This window comes from Saccopteryx leptura, chromosome 3 (genome assembly GCF_036850995.1).
Source record: "Saccopteryx leptura isolate mSacLep1 chromosome 3, mSacLep1_pri_phased_curated, whole genome shotgun sequence".
NCBI classification, from domain to species: Eukaryota; Metazoa; Chordata; class Mammalia; order Chiroptera; family Emballonuridae; genus Saccopteryx; species Saccopteryx leptura.
This window is the reverse complement of record NC_089505.1, coordinates 99,436,007-99,454,353: the sequence shown is the minus strand read 5'-3', so window position 1 is coordinate 99,454,353 and position 18,347 is coordinate 99,436,007. Positions and strand designations below refer to the sequence as shown.

Here is an 18,347-nt window from a genome sequence, read left to right as displayed (position 1 = left end):
TGCCTTCAGGCAGTTTCACGTCCTGTTTCTGCGATCGGGAAGGGCTTCCTGTAAATGGGGCGGACAGGTGGTGAGTTTGGTTTCGCCAGCTCAGCAGCTGTGGCAGGAACAGGCTGTCCTGGGAGAGTGTCCACAGCTGGTGGCTCAGTGCCAGGGCCTCTGACCTCATGATCTCTAAGGAACAGGGATGTTCCTCAACGAAATGAAAACATGGCTGGCCTGGGTGCTGGACTTGGGAGTCAGAAATCTTAATTCACAACCTGTCTCTACCACTCAACAGCTAAACGTTCTCAGCTGGGAGCCCAAGGGAGCCCCATCTCCTGTTACACGATGGGACCATGATTACACCCGCTCTACAGATCGCATGGGGCCCTGGGGCGCTCGGGTGGGATGGTGGAGGAGAAAGGTGGGTGAGCTGCAAAGCGCAGTGCACCTGTTAATTGTTAATATCACACCATGCAGGCTCTCCCTTTCTGGGCTCCTCTCTTCTGCTTTTTTCCCGATCTGCACCCCTGCTCTTTCCCTGTTCTCGGAAAATAATCCAATAATGAAAAATGAATTTTAAATGCAGTCGTTATTTATTTATACCCCCCACCCCTGCTTCCAGGAGGGCTGGAAGCTGATGACAGTAATTGGCACAGGCAGGGCCCTGTTGCTTGTTGATCCTGGAATCACACCAAGTTAGAGCTGGAGAGGGGCTTGGAGGTCACCCCCAGCCCATCACGCTCGTTTTAAATAAGATGACACTGAGGCCCAGCTAGGCGGTATTTACTGCGAGCCTGCAGGCGCCCCGCATGGGGAGATAGAGCCACAAGCGGACCGGTCCTGGTTCCCGCCCGCAGGGAGCATCTCTTCCACTGGGGGAGACTGGTGTTGAGCCACCCAGTGACACATGGTTTCCTTGCTCCTGTGACAAGAGTCACAAAAAAGAAGGGACCGCTGGAGCCTGGACCTCATGCAAGTGGCAGATGCAGGACTTGGAGCCAGGCACCTGACACCAGATATCAGCCCCTTCCTGAGGCTGCGTCTCAGGCGACATGGCGTCTGCTCAGGGTTGGTGGCCTAGCAAGCACAGGAGCTGGTGCAGGCCAGGAGGGCCTGTCTCGACCCCTCTGCTTGGAGATAGAAAATTATTGGGCTTGTAGATGCTGTTTGATGGACGTTGTTAACTGCAGTGGATGATAGAGAAAGAAAAGAGTAGTTGTATAAAACCAAAGGGTCTCTGGGCTCAGCCAACTCTAGGCCCAAAGGGACACAGGCCTGGGTGAGGAGGGGGCGGCGGTGGATTCTGGACAGGGAGAAGAGCGTTAGTAGTTTGCAGATCCAGAGGTCAGTCTGAGGGTTCCTTTGGCCACTTGGGCCTGGCCTCTTATTCTTTGGCGGCTGATGGCAATGGGAAAAGATGGGCTTGAACCTGGGGTAGAAGCAGCAGGGCAGAGGTAAGGACATGGCTCTGGAATCGGCCTCTCCCAAGTTCGAATCCCAGCTCTGCCTTCTTCTGGTTATGTGGCCTCAGGCACATTGACTAACCTCTGTTTCCCCATTGATGTGTTGGGGTTATAGGCACCTACCTCCTGGGGTTGATGTGGGAGCCAGTTATGTAACCCCATTTATCTGGTGCCCAGCTGAGTGCCCAGCCCTTGGTGGGCAAAACACAAACCTGGGAACAGTATGATTTATATGAAAAGACAGAATTCTTGGAGCCTGGGGAGACAGGAGTCATGCCTGGGTTAGGGAAAGGTCTAGTCTAAGGCTCAGGACCTAGGGCATCTCTAGGCCTTGGCCCCTGAGTGGGAACCAGATAGTCTTTGTGCCCATAGAGTTGCTGACTTGCATCCCTGATAGAAAGGGGGTTTCTTTTTTCAGACACCTAAGTCGCCTCAGCATCCTGGTCTGTGAGGGACTCCTTACAGCGTGGGGTGTCCTCATTCTGGCTCCTGTCCCACACCCTCCTTTCCCGCCCCCTGTCAGAACCCTCCCCGGGTCCTTCTCAGCCCAGCAGACAAACTGGCATTTCCAAAGGCCTGTCTCTCCTGACAGAGAGAGAACAACAGGGAAACAATTATGGAAAATAAAAATGACACTAAAATGGTCATTTCCAAAGTGTAGGTTTCTGATCTGACACTGTGGCCTACATAAACGGCATATTGATTTTTTAAACAAAAGAGAAAAATATGTATCACTGGAGGCACCGTTGGGTGGACTGCTAAGTGGCTGATGGACGGGAGCCGGACTGGCCCGGTGACCCCGGCTGTGTCCCTGCCAGAGGCACCCAGACTCTGGGACCAGGCTGGGGTCCCCGCCCCTGGCCTCTGGTCTTGCTCTGAGTGTATTTTTATCTGTCTCTCCTTTCTGTCTCTCACATTTTCTGTGCCCCTACTATGTGAAGGCATGTGTCAAAACGGCTGTGCCCTCAAGGATGCTTACCGTTCAGCAGGGGAGGCAGATCTTAAGCGAATAAGTACATGAAAGCCAGTTGGTGGACCAGGTTTGTTGGCTTCCCCTGGCAAACCTCCCACTCACCCACAGTTCTGTCTTCCCTGAACTTTGATATAAAAGCCTTGAGTCCAGAAATCTGTCTTTTTGTTTTGTAAATAAGTCTGCAGGTAATTGTGTTGCACTGCCAGGTTTGGGAACCTGGACTCTACAGGGTTGTGAGTTTGTGGTCCAAGTCTGTGGGGGGCACTGTGGGGACACAAAGGGGAGCATCAAGGAAGGCTTCACGAAGGAGGTGACCTCTGTGGTGAAGCCTGTGTAGTGTGCAGGTGGACAGAGGATTTGTATGAATGGTGGGGCGGGTAGGGGAGGGCTCTGCAGGAGGAAGAACGCCGTGGCAAAGGCATGGAGGCATGAAACAGCCCCTTTCAGGAGTAAAGGTGGGGGAGTGGATGGAGGTCGTTGTAGAGCTCGACTCAAGCCCTCTGGGAGCTCCATGGGGCCTTGTGGAGCCAAGCTGAGATCCCAGACAGGCTGGGACAGGTGGGTGCAGACCGGAGCTGGTCTCACTGGGCTCCAAGGCCGGACCTGCAGTTTGCACAGGGAAGTTAAACTTTTTATATCTATTCCAATCTGAATTGCCAACCCCTTCTCATGGTCACCACAGTGAAAGTGCTGCATCCAACGGCCTCCTGGTCCTCCAACAAGGATCGCAGTGGCTGGGCCTGACCGTCGGGATCTCACAGTGAAGCCCTGACAGCTTGTAGGCAGCAGTGACTTTAGATGATCTTTGGGGACTCCCAGAGTCTGTGAGCTATCCGGGAGACAGATTCTCCCCCACCCCTTCCTTCTCTTTCTCTCTCTCTGACCCATTCATTCCCATCTCAAAGCTTGGTTATGAATATTAAATAATATAATACATTGGTTAGCATCATGCCTACTACATAGTAAGTGCTCAATATTGTTACGATGTTTTAATTCACTCATTCATTTACTCTCTTAGTCATTCATTTACCTACTTCTTCATTCATCCCAATTCACTCATTAATTTAGCACAAATTTTTTGCACATCTGATCTATCTGTGTCTATGCTGAGCTTACCTGAGCCCAAAGCCCTCCTGTGAAAAATGTTCCTGAAATTCATCATAGGTCAACATAAACCTGAAAATTCAGACACACCCCTGTTTACCTGTGATCAGATACCTTTAATGACAGCAGTGCCTCTCACCCAAATAAGTGACAGTAGAAGGCCTCATGGGGACCACTTGTAGCCTTCAGTCACAATTGAGCACCTCTCTCCCAAATGGCCAAATGATGCTGAGTGTCTCAGCATTGGCACCAACCTTTACTGAGCCCCAAATAAATGCCCTATGCAAGCATAGAGCCCACAGATGGCTGTAGCAGGTGCAACGCTGAAGATGAAGAGACCTGCTTCTTTAAGGTGGCAGTGAGTGATCAGAGCCATGTGTATTTATTGATTTAATCATTTATTTCTATATCTCCCTGAGTCTTCCAAGACTTAGAAAAAAAGAATGATAGTACCAGAGGTTTTGGTTAAGTGTCAAAAAGCGGTGACTCCTGCAGGAGCTCAGAGAAGGGAGAGAGCTCATGGGGTGGGTGTCAGGGCAGGCTTCCTGGAGGAGGAGTCCATCAGATGTGGAGAATGGCCTGAGCAAGGATGGGGCACAGCAATTCTGTGCAGGGAAGCTGAGGGAGGTGAGATGGTCTGGGGCTGGAGCGGGTCTGTCCCACTAGTCGGGGAAGAGCAGGAAGCCAGAGAAGACGCTGTCGGAGCCCTCTGTGCCCACCATGCCATTGTAGTCGTTGACCGCTAGCCACACCTGGTCGCCCACCTGCAGCCGCAGCAGCGCGCCGCCTGAGCTGACCTGCTTGCTGTTGGACATGTGGTCACAGAAAATGGTCACCTTGACGTTGTTGCGGTACAGGATCACGCACAGGTTGGCCGTCTGTGACGTGTGGTGGACGAAGTAGTAAAGGCCGGGGACTTTGCAGGTGAACTTGCCCGTGCTCGTGTTATAATCCCCCTGTGGATTAGCGACGACCCGGTTGAACTTGACCAGGCTGTTCGATGCTGGATACTGGCCTGTCTGCCGTGTGACTGTGAACACCGACTGGTGCTTCTGCTTGTATCTGCCCTCCTCGCCCGGCTCCCCGGGGGGTCCCGTGAGTCCCGGAACCCCCGGACTCCCAGAGGCTCCCATGGGGCCATTTTTTCCAGGATAGCCAGGTGTGCCGGGTTCTCCCTTCTGACCCTTAGGTCCTCGTGTCCCAGGAATAGCTGGGATTCCTGGGGAGAGACCAAGTGGGAAGGAAGTGACTGGGCGGCGTACAAGGAAGGGGGACCCTGGGGCTGTCCTCCAGGGGATACACCACTGGGGGTCGGTTTCTGGAACCTCCTTCCCCCAGATGAACTGTCCACCTGGGAGCAGTGCGCAAAGGGAGAGGGGGGGAGCAGAACAATTTATAAACTGGTCAGAGGGGAGGGAGATCCTGGTCCAAGCCCTCCCCCCACAGACTTGCCCTCTGACCTTGCTAAGGCACCTGCCTCTTGGCCTCAGTTTCCACAGTTGTGATGGAGAGGGTAAGACTAGCCAGCTCGGGAGGTGTCAAGGGCGGGAGCTCCGTGTGTCAGAGGCGGCAGCTGTCCGCCCACAGACAGCACGCGACCTCAGAGACCTTCTGTTTGGCCTACACAATGTCTTACTACCTTCTCCTTTAGAGCCCAACAAGAACAAAGTCAGACTTCACCTAAAAGTCTAGTTTATCTTGACAAAAGTGAGAAGATTGGTCAGAGGCAGATTTCCCGGAAAGCTCATAAAACTTGTTTCGGGCCCCATTGACTGGGATCGGCCCCTTCAAGGCCCTGTGCCTAATTTTATAAATTTTTTTTCAACTTTTTTTTTTTTTCTTTTCCTGAAGCTGGAAACGGGGAGAGACAGTCAGACAGACTCCCGCATGCGCCCGACCGGGATCCACCCGGCACGCCCACCAGGGGGCGACGCTCTGTTGCGACCAGAGCCACTCTAGCGCCTGGGGCAGAGGCCAAGGAGCCATCCCCAGCACCCGGGCCATCCTTGCTCCAATGGAGCCTTGGCTGCGGGAGGGGAAGAGAGAGACAGAGGAAGGAGAGGGGGAGGGGTGGAGAAGCAGATGGACGCTTCTCCTGTGTGCCCTGGCTGGGAATCGAACCCGGGACTTCTGCACGCCAGGCCGACGCTCTACCACTGAGCCAACCGGCCAGGGCTTTTTCAACTTTTTAGGTTAATATAATTAATAGATTCACAGGAAGTTGCCAAAAAAAAAAAAAAAAAAAAAGGACTAGGAGGTGCCCTGTGCTCTCCTCTGGTCCCCAGTGGCCCACCTTGTATAACTGAAGTACAATATCAAAATCGGGAAATTGACCTTCATGTAATCCACAGAGCTCCACTTATATGTGCACTATTGTGTGTGTGTGTGTGTGTGTGTGTGTGTGTGTAGTTTTCATATAATTTTATAGGATATGTAGATTTGTGTAATACCCACTCCATGCAATCAAATGTATCCCTAATTTTGTGTTATTTTTCCTAAAGAGGACCTTCAACATTTTATGTTTCAGAGCCCTACAAAAACCTGTATCTATTCCCCAGGCAAGCTGAGTTCATGGGAACCACTAGATGGAGCCAAAGAGAAGCTGCCCCTTTAAGGGGGCTGGTCTCTCTAGCTCCCCCACGTCCACTCAGCCCATGTCCACTCAGCCCACGTCAGCCCCTTATGACAGCTGTCCTGGTTCAACTGCTCTTGCGTTGAAGACTTGGAAATCGAGGCCAGAGACTTGCCCAGGGCCGTGTAGCCGGGATGAGGTGGAGTCAGGACTCAAAGTCAAGTCTGCCTGAGTTGCAGTCAGAATGTCTGATTCTTGTTGCTGCCCTGCTTATCAGAGCCTCTGTGGGATTTTTCTTTCCTTCTCCCAACCACGCTCATCTCTTAGGGTCTGATGCCAATCTCCTCTTCCAGGGAGCCCTCTCTGACCACCCCTGCCGGCCCTCGAGGCCTCTTCCTCCTGATTTCCTTAGGAGTGGGTGTCAATACAAACCTATTTGTGACAGACCCTCTATATGGCTTGTGAGCCTTTTTAGGTCCCGGGGTCAGGAATGGGGGGTCAGGACCTAGCAGACCTAGGTTTCAGGTTGTGTGACCGTTACCCTGGACAGGCGACTTCCCCTCGCTGAGCCTCATGCCCGGATGAAATAAGGGTATAATGGGACGGGTCCCACAGAGCCACTAGAAGAGCATGTGGGAGGATGCACCTGCTGGGCCCGCACGGGAAGTACCCAGGAAACGTCAGGCTCCTGCGCTGGCTGTCCGTGATGCTGAGCAGGGCTGCGGCTCATCTTGTGAGATGTCCTCCAGCAACTGAATGGGAGGGGCAAGCTCAGCAGTGGGGCGGGGGCCCAGTGGAGGGTAGTGGTGAAAGGAATGGCCTTTGGAGTTGGCCAGGATTCCCCTGTGTGACTTCAGGCAGGTTACTCAATCTCTCGGAAACTCAGCTTTGACATTTATAAAATGGGAGTAAATAATTTTGTTCGCCTCCGTTTTCTCCCTTACAAAGGAGTTAACAGTTTTATCTGTCCCATTTGGAACTGTGCCTGGCACAAGAAGGAGCTCAAAAACTGGTGGCCCTCAGCCACCCTGGGGCAGTGAGATACCCCAGTGGGAGCTTCAAGGACAGGGCCCCGAAAAACGGCACACCTGGGACCCTTATTCAGCTTACCCTGAATTGGAGAATTCCTTCTGGAATGGTCGTAAAATCCCACTCCATCGCCAGGAGGGAAGAGGGCAGCCAGGAAATCCCTAAAGACACCCCTCTCCACAGCCCCCCTTAATCCTCCAACCTCTGCCTCCCCCATCAACTCTGCCCAACCCCAGCCCAGCCTCACACGTGCCACCTCCAGACACGCTCCACCCCCCAGATACGCACCTACTTTCAAACTAGGCACCAGAGACGCCAGTTTCGCCCGACACCAGCCCCACTCCTGCCCTCGGCCCCCTTTGCGCACGCTGGAGCTAGCCAGCGATTCGCCAGTAGAAGGTTCTATGGCTGTGACCCTGAATTCTAGCTCCTCGCCCCTCCCGCTACCCAGATCCTAGGGAGAAGGTGAGCAGATTTCTGATGGAAACACTGACAACAGCAACAACAGCCATCGCCGATGCTTATCGAATACCTACCATGTGTTCGGTACAGTTTTATATTTAAACTTAATTGTCATGGCTCCCCCTGCGCAGCAGGCGCTGCCATCTTCCCATTATACAGATGAGGAAACGGAGGTACTGGATGTTAAATAAGTAACTTACACAAGTTCATACAGTGGGGCCGGGATTTGAACCCGGCTCGTCTGTGCACTGTATGCATTCACTGTGTGCGTCCCACCTTCTCCAGGGGTGCATGTTGCAGGGCAAGCAGTGGAGGGGTTGTCACGAAACAGTAGCCTAGCATTTTAGAGTTTGCCCAAGGTTTGCTCATGGACCCTTTCCTGTGATCCTTCCTGTCGCCTTGTGGGCCAGGTTCTTGTCTTCTCTCCCTGATCTCAGGTGAGAAAACTGGGGAGGCCTGAGGGCTGGGCTCTGAGGACACGGGGGCGACACCTGCCGTGAGAGCTGGACTCAGCCCTGGGAATAGTTGTGGTGGAAGGTGCCACACTCCTTGCCATCTGATTGTTTCTCCTCCTTCCCCCAGGTCAGCCCTAGACGGACATTCTGGTGGCCACCCCCAGGCCCCAGGTGACCCGCCCAGCTGGCCAGCCCACTTACCTGGTTCACCCTTGGGCCCTGGCAGTCCGTCATGCCCATCCTTCCCGGGGGCTCCGGGCAGGCCCGGCATCCCCGGGATCCCGTAGCATTGTGTGCTGGCCTGGCCCCCAAGCGGCAGTGCCAGCAGGAGCAGCAGCAGGGTTGGTCCGAGGGGGGGCCAGGAGCTGGAGCCCCTGTCCATCCTGGGGAAGGAGCTGGATGGGGAGAGCGGGATTGGCCCACCCAGCCCCTCTCGCACCCTCCTCACCCTCTCAGTCCCAGGGCTCATCCCTCTCCGCCCTCAGGAACCTCCCTCCCTTCCCTGGGCCCCTCACCCCTTGGAACTGCATGATGCATGGGCAGTGGGGTCACTTCTTTGAGCCCAGCCCCCAATTGAGCAGGGATGGGGACCCTCCTTCCTATCACAAATCAGGATGTGCCTGGGGCCACATCTTAGAAAGCTGGTGAGGGAAAAGCTCCCATTGCCCTCACCTGGACACAGGTCCTGGCCTCACCTGGGGGTAGAAAGTTTCTGGTCGGGTCACTGAGATATCCTCCGATCTGCTTCCCCTCTCCCAGGCAGGAGGACACCGGTATCAGAGTGGACACAGCCGGGAGGGCCTGGAGCATCCTGGGCGGCCCCGCCTCTCACCCTCCCCCCAGTCCCACATCCCCTTTCCCATATTTTTTCCTGACTCAATACTTTCTTTTGGGCGCTGAACCAGGCTGACCACAATGACACCCCTCCATCCCCTCACCCCTGGGTCATGAGTGTCTGAAATGAGGAAGTGTCCACTGCTCCGGATCTGGGGGAGGGGGTGTGCGTGTCTGTGTCTGTGTGAACTGAAGCCTCCTGGGCAGACTTCCCCTATGGTCAAGTTTAGCCAATCTAATGCCTGTCCCCATGTGCTGGCATTGACTGTGCCTGAGACTCAATAGTTTCATAACATTCCTAGGAGGAAGTTATAACCCCCCTTTACAGATGGAGAAACTGAGGCTGGGGGAAGTGAAAGCCTTTGCCCAAAGTCACGTAGTGAATGGTTTCTTGGAGTCCAAAGCTTTGCTCTGACCCCTCTGCTTAGCTGTCCCCAGAAGCAAGCCTCATACACACTTGCCAAATGACAGACCTTACCCTAGAAACTTCCATATGCCCCCTCCCATATCATCATCGTACTTGGGAGTGGACACCCAGGATGGTCAAGCTTTGATGGCAGTCAGCCTGCTGGGTTGGACAGACTCCTCTGGCTACAGAATCAGTAGCCTCAGGGTCTCCTCCCAGCCCTGCCACCCCTTCCCTGAGGCCCCCAGGCCTCAGGCTCCCTTCTGTATATTGGGTGGTGGGGGGAGGCCAGGGCTTTGCATGTTGGAACCTCTTCCTTTGCTGGGGCCCCGATGACCTCGCTTTCCCTGCCAGCACCACCTCCCTCACCCCCATTCTCAACACCTCTGCCTTTGGTCTTGGAGGCTATTGTGCCCAGAGAGGGGTCACCGGTCAGGATGGGGCTGACAGAGTGACGGAAGGCTCCCCCCTCTTCTCCTCATAGCAGATTCCAGGGAGGAAGGTGGTATTGGGCTGCAGAGGATGCTGACCCTGACCCCACGTCTGCCGCCCATGTCACACAGCGTCATCTCCTCCTCTGTGAATGGGGGCTTCCGCTGGCTCCCGTGCAGGGCAGTGGTGAACACTTTGTAAAAACAGATACAGACGTGACATTGAGCCCTGTGCTGGCATGGGCAGGCGTTCAGAGCCCTGCCCCGGCCTCCTGCAGTGACCCTCAGGGCCTCAGTCTTCCCATCTGTCCCTCCACACCCTGGCACAGGGCTGCAGAGTGTGGGACGAGAGCCAAGGTGAGAATGCACCGAGCCCTGGGAGTCCGGGGCGGGAGAAATGGCTGGTGGCACCTGGGCGCCCATCATCCTCACCTCATTTGCGCCTGGATCTGGTTTGCCCAGCAGATGGCAGCCTCGGCCCGTGCTCAGCCCTTCCCTCCCCTGCCTGCCGGGTCCAGCTGCGTCCCTTCCTTCCAGGGGAGCAGTGCTTTGCTTCCACAGAGGTGGGTAGGTCTGGGTGGGAATTAGGGTAAGGAGCAGGCTGCAACCACTATTTCTATAGCCTGGTCTCTCCCGCCTCCTATGGGTCTCCACCACTGGCATTTTCTTCGAATCCCACCACAACGAAAGAAGTCCTCTACTTTGGGGGCAAGCAGAGCTGGCTCAAATTTAGATCCTGCCACTTTCCAGCAGTGTAACCTTGAGTCAATGTCTCCCTTTCCTGAGCCCCATGGATTTTGCTGGGATAAAACAAATGCATCAATGGCTATGAACTGTCCAGCACATAGTAGGTGCTCAAAGGCCTGTTTCTTTTCCCAGTCTCCGGGCGAGTGTGTTCTGAGGGGGCAGGGGGATCCCTGGGCAGGGCAGGGACCCAGTAGGGGCTGAGGCCGTACAGTTCAGCACTGCCCTGGGGCTACAGAGGGGTCACTCTCTCCTTCCTGACTCCCAAAGGCTGTTGGCTCAGCAGCCCCAGAAGAGGGAGGGTGATGACTGTATGTCAGAGGCAGGGCCCCAGGGGTTGTGTGCTCATGAGGACTCTGAGGCTGCCGTGTGTCAGTTAGTGGGTGAGAGAGACAGTCCCTGTAGGGTGTCAGCATGCGTGGAGGTCAATGTGTGGGCGAACATGGGCATTTCTAAGGCACGTGCATGTTGGAGAAAGTGGAGGATGTGACACCTGTGTGCCAGGGGTGTACCTGGAACCCCTGTCTCAAGGTGTGTGTGTAAGAGAGGCTTACAGGAGGCACTTGGGTGTGTGAGGCAGGGGTGTGTGGGTATGACAGCACATATATCCCCAGACATGTCTGTGGGTTTGAAGGCACAACTTGTGTGGATGTCCAGGGGTGTGCATGGGTGTGTTTAAGGAAGTGGGTGTGAGCTGAGGGAGGGGATCATGTGTTTGTGTTTCAGTGAGGCGTAGACAGGTCTTGGTGCAGGGATGTAGGTCCATGTGCACCTTGAAGGAGGTGTGCACGTGTAGTGTGCATTCGTGGTGTGTGTGCGCATGTACAGACAGCACAAAGATAAACCCAGTTCTGAGAAAATACACAGGGGCCTGACCAGGCGGTGGCGCAGTGAATAGAGTGTCGGATTGGTACACAGAGGACGCAGGTTCGAGACCCCGAGGCCGCTGGCTTAAGCATGGGTTCATTTGGTTTGAGCAAAGCTCACCAGCTTGAGCCCAAGGTCGATGGCTTGAGCAAGGAATCACTCCGTCTGCTGTGGCCCTCTGGTCAAGGCACATATGAAAAAGCAATCAGTGAACAACTAAGGAGCTGCAACAAAGAACAGATGCTTCTTATCTCTCTCCCTTCCTGTCTGTCTATCTCTCTCTCTCTGACTCCATCTCTGTCCCTGTATAAAAAATAAATAAAAGAAAAGAAAAAAATTAAAAAGTAATAATGGCTAAAACTATGTAGCCCTTACAATGAACTAGATGTGCTATACTGCAATTTTCATATGTTAAGTCATTTAATCCTCCAAAAATCTTTTGAGGTAGGTGCTATTATTATTCCTACTTTACAGACTAGGAAACTGAGGTTCACTGAAGTTATATAATATGCGCATGATTAGACAACTAGTAAATGGTGGACCCAGACCTGTCAAATCCATACTGTAAAACCCTAAATACGGGTCTGCCTTGTAAGCACTCAACAGCTGTCATTCTCATGCCTCTCTCCCAGTGCCCAGGGTAGCAATGGAACCTCAAGCCAGCGGACATGGGCACAGGCATTATTTATTCCAGAAAGTATTTATTCCAGGAACAGCTCCCTTTTCAGCTAAAACAACAGCACCCCCACTCTACAGAGCAGAGCATAGACACCAGAGAGGTGGAGTGAGAGGGCCAGGGTCACACAGCAGAAAGCAGATGAGGCCAGGATGGGGAGGGGTCCCTCCTTCCCTAGTTCAGGTAGAAGGGAAGATGAGGAAGCCGCTGAAGACACTGTCCGCCTCGGGACCCTGGTAAATGCGGCCCTTTACAGGGTCTTTTTCGATCCAGACCTGGTCTCCTTGCTGGAGCTGGAGCACCGTGCCCCCAGACACCACCTGGAAAGTTCCCTTGTTGTTGGCATCACAGAAGCCCAAGTTGCTCAGGGTCTGGCCCCTCCTGGAGGACATGATGGACAGGCAGATGTCCCACTTGGACACCACCTGGAAGGTGAAGTAGTAGTAGCCCGGCACCGCGCAGATGAACCGGCCCGAGTGGCTCTCGTACCGGTCTTCCTCGTTGGTGATGACCGTGTCGAAGATGACCACGTTGCCGCCCGTCGGCGGGTTCCGCCTCACGGCCGAGAAGGCTGGCCGCGGCTGGTCATTGATGTTTCCCGGGTTGCCCTTGATGCCCCTATTTCCTGGGGAGCCAGGGGCACCCACGGGGCCACTGGGTCCTGGGTAGCCCATTTTTCCAGGTTTTCCAGGGGGTCCAGGTTCCCCTTGGTCTCCTTTAATACCTCGGATGCCTGTCCGGATGCCAGGAGCCCCTGGAGGGAGGAAGGCCAGAGAGGGAGAGAGGGTCTAGAGCCTGCCCATCCTCAGGGAGATGGCTGAGGCCCCGAAATGCTGTGGGATAGTGGATAAGGGAGCGCCTGGGCCTTCCAGACATTGTGTCTGGCTGGCTCTGTGACCTTCAGCAACTATCTCAACCTCTCTGAGCCTCAGCTTCTTTATCTATAAAATGGAGAGAAGTGTGAACAGGTACCTGGGAAAGTGTCGGATTCTGTGACCAGCAGGACCCTGGCTCCTCCACTGTGCCTGCGCCCACGGCCCTGCACTCCCCACCCCACCAGGCCACTGACCCTGACCTCTGCAGGGTCGGGGGCTCCCTAACGTGTGCCCAGATGCAAGCTGTCATGTCTCTGCAGCTCCTTCTGGTCTGCTGTGCACAGGGAGGCCCAGGGGCTGACACGAGACCTTCCTTTCCCACTCTGGTCGTGCCCCCCTTCCTTTCCCTTCACTTCCGGGCTTCTCCCTCCAATCTAAGAGTTTCTGAAGCCTGAACGGGCTGGGGCAGGGGAGCAGGGACAGAGTGGGGATGGGTAGGTGGCAAAAAGGATACAGCCGCTATTAATTGATTCCTCTCCATGTGCTGGGTGGGGGGTTATTTCTCTATTTTAAAGATGAGAATTTCCTCAGTTTTGCGTCACAGAGAGGGTCACACCACAAGAGTTTAAAACCTAGGGCATTGATGTTCTGGTGACGGAACAATGACCAAGGACAGGGCACTGCTTCAGGACCATTCTTATTTACTGCTTGCAGCGACCCATTCTCCAGAGGAGGAAGGTGAGGCCAACGACAGAGGACCCAAGCAGCCAGGAGGACATGGAGAGGCCCAGGGTCCTGGGAACAAGGTCCAGAGAGAAAGCTAGGCCCTCCTCTGACCCTGGCGCCAAGTGAAGACTGGAGGGGCTTTACGTAGGGGGCCTAGGACTCCTGCTCTTTGGTGCCACCCCCGAGCCTCCACCTTGGAGCCCGGGCCAGGTAAAGCGATGAGGGGCTGGAGTCCAGAGGAAGGCACTTACCTGGCTCTCCTTGCTCCCCCTTGAGGCCTGGTCGCCCGGGCCGGCCTGGTTTTCCTGCGACTCCATCCCTTCCATTCGGTGCTGGGCACACATCCTGGGTCACTGTAGAGGCCAAGGACATGGCCAGCACACCAACCACCAGCCAGCCCCATGGGGCTTCCATGATGCCACTGTAGAGACACAGCAGGGCTTGGCCAGGCTGGTCATCACACACTCATGTACATCCACTCGCACATCTGAATCCCAGACACACAATGATATCTAGACACCCCCCATCATCATCACCAGTGCACAGCTCCCTGCTCAAGGGGCTCTATGTCCACCCTCTGGCCAGCTCCAGGGAACCCAAATCTTTACATAGAACCACAAACTCACACAGATTCACACACGCAACTGAGTACACCCATAGAGTCACACACTTAGACACCAAACTGCCTCTCGCTCACACACTGCTGGACACACAAACTGACACCCAGATACACTCCATCCGTCACTCACCTGGACACACTTGTTCATGTACTCCTACGGATGATCAATTCCATTGAACAAATATTTACTGGGAGCCTACTCCTTATTTATTCACACTCTCTCACCTAGATGGCAGAGCTGTGCCTATCCACATGAATTCATAAACACCCACCACAACACGTCTGCTCCCTCCCCCACACACACTCGTCCCCTTTCAGGCTGTCACCCACTGTCCCCCTCTGAGGGACCCCTCCGCTGGGCTCTGAACCTCCCAGCCTTTTTCTAGCTTTTGTGTCTGGGAGGGATCAGGACCCAGAAACTGGTTAGAGCTGATGGGTGTCTGTCACCACCTCCAGTGTAAGGAGCTAAGGTCCCCCACTGACTGATTCTGGGTCCTGAATCCGTGCCCCACCCAGCCCAACCCTGGCACAGACCCGCCAGATGTGGGCGCTCCCTCCCTGCCAGCCTCAGCGGCCCACCTGCTAGGTCTGCTCCCCTGGTTCCTGGACTTCATGGCCCCCCCCTCCCTCTCCAGCGAGGGCCTCACCTGCCTCGAGTGGTCAACTCAACTGGATGTTCCTGCTGTCCACTCGGGGATCTCTGTGGGACACGCAGCAGGGTGGTGCCGGCCAGCGGCCAAGTTTCACATCCCTTCCCACTTCCCCTTCTCCTTCTCCGGACCGGCCCCCGCCAGTGTCGAGGGCCCAGAGGCCACCAGGAACATTTTGAGCAGACCTCAGCAATACTGGGACATTGGACATCCTACCCCAAGCCACAGTGAGTGTGGGGGCAGGGACAGCAGGTGGAAGTCTGCAGGGACGGAGGGCGGTGGAGGGGGACTGGGAGGGGCCGGGAGAACCGGAGAAGCATAGACCATCAGGGCGAAAGGCACCTTTTTAAAAATCAGTAACCTGTAAGACTGTTTTAGGATTTGAAAGCAACAACATGTATTCATTGTCAAAAGCTTGTAAATACAGAAAAGCAGAGAGAAAGGAAAACAGTGAGGCAGTAATGAGTAGCTTAGAAACCAGCTTCCTAGACCTGCCACTTCCGAGCTGCACATCCTTGGAAAGAAACTTAACCTCCTGGGGCCTTGGTTTCCTTATTGATTGTGAACAACAGTTTCTCCACCTCATCGGATTACTCTGCAGTTTTAAAGATATAATACACATACAAAACACTGGGCACATGGTGAATGCTTAATAATGAGCTTTTATCAATATTTAAAAAATAATGACAAAAACCCATGAATTCTACTATCTAGACTAGAGAATTGCTGTTAACATTCGGATGACTCATCTAGCCTTACTCACTTTCGCTGATGGGGTGCTCACTACCTGTCAGCACAGCTCACGTCATCATTGCTAGCTTGGACCCTGACTACATTTTTTTTTTAACTGAGAGATCTGTCTCTCCCAGACTGGAGACCAACATGTTCAGGCCTGGGGTGACCTTATCTTTTTACTTCTTCCTGGACCATGTTTTTTTTTCCTGAGAAATTTGTCAGCCTGACCAGGCGGTGGCGCAGTGGATAGAGTGTTGGACTGGGATGCAGTGGACCCAGGTTCAAAACCCTGAGGTCACCAGCTTGAGCATGGAGTTGCTGGCTTGAGCCCAAGGTCACTGGCTTGAGTAAGGGGTCACTTGCTCTGCTGTAGCCCCCTGGTCAAAGCACATATGAGAAAGCAATCACTGAACAACTGAAGTGCCACAACGAAGAATTGATGCTTCTCATCTCTCTCCCTTCCTGTCTGTCCATATCTGTCTCTCTCTCTGTCCCTCTCCAAAAAAAAAAAAAAAAAATTGTCAGAGAGAGAGAGGGAGGAGGAGCAGTAAAGGGAGGGCTGTTATACACAGGCAGATGAAGATGGTCTAGAGTCAGATTCTCAAGCTTTTGGGACTCCTCTTTCATTTGCAATCTTGTATAGCACCCAATATATATCCAACAGATACAAACAGGGATGCTTTAGTTTAAAGGGAGGGACCAGAGCTTGTCCTGCTGGCCCCTCTCTTGTTCCCCAGGATTCAGGAGGTTGGGAGGATCTCTGTGTGACCTTGGGCAAGCTGCATCATTTCTCTGGACCTCAGTTTCTTTATCTGTAAAATGGGGATAATACATCCTCCTCACTGGGCTGCTGAAAGATTATGTAAACTCATGAGGATATTTATACTGTCAAACACTACATTGCAATAAGTCATCATCATGAATAATATCTGTGTGACCTTGGGCAAGTTACCTAACTTCTCTGAGCTTCACTTTCTCCATCTATCAAGATGGAGGAGTGTGTTGGAAACAGGAAGGATTGCTCCAAATCGTCTGCAACATCCCTTCTGGCATTCATTGGCTTTGATTGCATTGTTTTAGTTTTGCTTCCTTGTGAGAGGAGTTAGAAATATCACATGTCAGAGTCAGAACCCACAGCCCTGATCGCTCCCATTTTCTAGATGAGGAAACGGAAGACCAAAGACAGAAAGATTTGTCCACATAGAAAGAGGCCGAGTTAGTGGGAGCAAAAACCAAACACTGTGAAAGGCCCCTCAAAGTATAGTTTTCAAGATATTAAATACACAAGTCTTGTAAAAACACATAGTGGATACACATCAATTGTTTTGTAGCTTATTAATGAAGGAACCAGCAGGATGACAGAGCTAGTTCAATGAAGAATTTGAAAAAAATATATATGTGTGTATGTGTAAATATGTGTGTGTGTGTAGGTATATATGTATGTATATATACACACTTATGGAGAGAGTGAAGTGAGAGATTTACTAAAACAACAGTTAAAAAAAACACACAAGAGCCTGACCTGTGGTGGCGCAGTGGATAAAGCGTCGACCTGGAAATGCTGAGGTCGCCGGTTCAAAACCCTGGGCTTGCCTGGTCAAGGCACATATGGGAGTTGATGCTTCCAGCTCCTCCCCCCTGTCTCTCTCTCTCTCTGACTCCCTCTCTCTCCTCTCTAAAATGAATAAATAATAAAAAAAACAAAAACAAAAAAAAAAACCACACAAGAATTCTAGAATATTCATAAGGTTGTTAAGTTAGATACAAAACAGGTTGATGTCCTATAGGGCCATAAAATCATAATGTTGGGGTAATCTTCTCTATTGGAGAGAAGTCATTTGCATCTCTACCAGACGAAAATAATTTGCAACTTATCAGTTTTCTACCAGCTACCAGCTACCTTTCCAAAGCCTAGGCCCCAGATCAATAGTAAACAATAAGTCAAGCAAAGTGACATTCCCCTAGAGTGTCGGATGACCCTTAATAGGGCTTGTCAGATACTGCTCTAATTTGACTTTGAAAGGACACCAGTTATCTACTTGCATTATTTCCAAGTGTGGGATGATTTTACTTATCAGGCTGTTACAAGAGCCTAAACACTTCCCAAGAAATAAAAGGCATCGATAGTAATGAACACATCATAGTGATGACCTGTGAATGTCACAACAGGGGCATCTTCAGTCAGAAGGGACAGGCACAGTTTCCACTTCTCCAGGGCTCAGTCTGGTGGAGAGGAGGCAGGAGATGGTGGGATGAGGGGAAGCCCCTTGTCATGCTTATAGAGGCTCAGTCTCGGGGTATAGTCAGGGCTCTGCGGAATAACCAAAAAGTAATCTCTAAATCACTCAAGTTCTTTATGGTGGAGTCACATCTCACTCAAGGGTTGGGGTTCAAAATTAGCATATTAGGCAAAAATTATAAATCGTCAATATTACTGTTGGGGAAAAAAATCTTAGGAAAGTGCCATGTTGGAGGCAATATTATCATTTTGCAGTAGTTCTGTGCGGTCGCCTTTGGCTTTGACATTAGAACAGATTTCTCTTTCTTTAGTTGAGTATCAGTTGGCTAATGCACAAGTCCTTTCTTTAATGGAAGGAAGGAAGGAAGGAAGGAAGGAAGGAAGGAAGGAAGGAAGGAAGGAAGGAAGTTGAATTCTTAAAGACTGGAGTCATACTCAGTGGTGAGGCGTTTGCACCATGAGAAGCTCATAGCATCTGAGGCAGAGGGTGGAACAGTGGGTCCAGTCCATGCTCATTCCAGAAATAGGCCCCTTGAGCATCTGGAGGCATGGCAGCATCACC

General features: G+C 52.7%; 2 protein-coding genes across 7 annotated transcripts; both read right to left on the bottom strand.

The window, feature by feature from the left end:
• Positions 1-3,904: 3,904 nt before the first annotated feature.
• C1QC (complement C1q C chain) lies at positions 3,905-8,868 on the bottom strand. Of its 4 annotated transcripts, none has more exons than XM_066375382.1 (3): positions 8,739-8,868; positions 8,245-8,438; positions 3,905-4,744 (listed from the first exon to the last, which is right to left on the bottom strand). In XM_066375382.1, the coding sequence occupies exons 2-3, from the start codon at positions 8,423-8,425 to the stop codon at positions 4,188-4,190; spliced, it is 738 nt and encodes a 245-aa protein (XP_066231479.1). In that variant the 5' UTR covers positions 8,426-8,438; positions 8,739-8,868; the 3' UTR covers positions 3,905-4,187. The 4 variants fall into 4 exon arrangements, with proteins under 4 accessions (XP_066231479.1, XP_066231481.1, XP_066231480.1 ...); XM_066375384.1 differs by having other exon boundaries at positions 8,245-8,426; positions 8,739-8,865; XM_066375383.1 differs by having other exon boundaries at positions 8,716-8,851.
• A 3,124-nt stretch (positions 8,869-11,992) lies between these two features.
• On the bottom strand, positions 11,993-14,960 carry C1QA (complement C1q A chain). 3 transcript variants are annotated; one of them, XM_066375379.1, is made up of 3 exons: positions 14,809-14,960; positions 13,794-13,963; positions 11,993-12,755 (listed from the first exon to the last, which is right to left on the bottom strand). In XM_066375379.1, exons 2-3 carry the CDS (start codon positions 13,954-13,956, stop codon positions 12,181-12,183), a joined length of 738 nt encoding a protein of 245 aa, XP_066231476.1. In that variant the 5' UTR covers positions 13,957-13,963; positions 14,809-14,960; the 3' UTR covers positions 11,993-12,180. The 3 variants fall into 3 exon arrangements, with proteins under 3 accessions (XP_066231476.1, XP_066231478.1, XP_066231477.1); XM_066375381.1 differs by having other exon boundaries at positions 14,813-14,926; XM_066375380.1 differs by lacking the exon at positions 14,809-14,960 and adding an exon at positions 14,292-14,451.
• Between the last annotated feature and the right edge of the window lie 3,387 nt (positions 14,961-18,347).

Coding starts and splice junctions, on each gene's coding strand:
- C1QC (XM_066375382.1), bottom strand. CDS start 8,425: ATGGACAGGGGCTCCAGCTCCTGGCCCCCCCTCGGACCAACCCTGCTG. Junction 4,745..8,244: donor AGGGCCCAAGGGTGAACCAG/GTAAGTGGGCTG, acceptor GTCTCTCCCCAG/GAATCCCAGCTATTCCTGGG.
- C1QA (XM_066375379.1), bottom strand. CDS start 13,956: ATGGAAGCCCCATGGGGCTGGCTGGTGGTTGGTGTGCTGGCCATGTCC. Junction 12,756..13,793: donor GGGGGAGCAAGGAGAGCCAG/GTAAGTGCCTTC, acceptor TCCTCCCTCCAG/GGGCTCCTGGCATCCGGACA.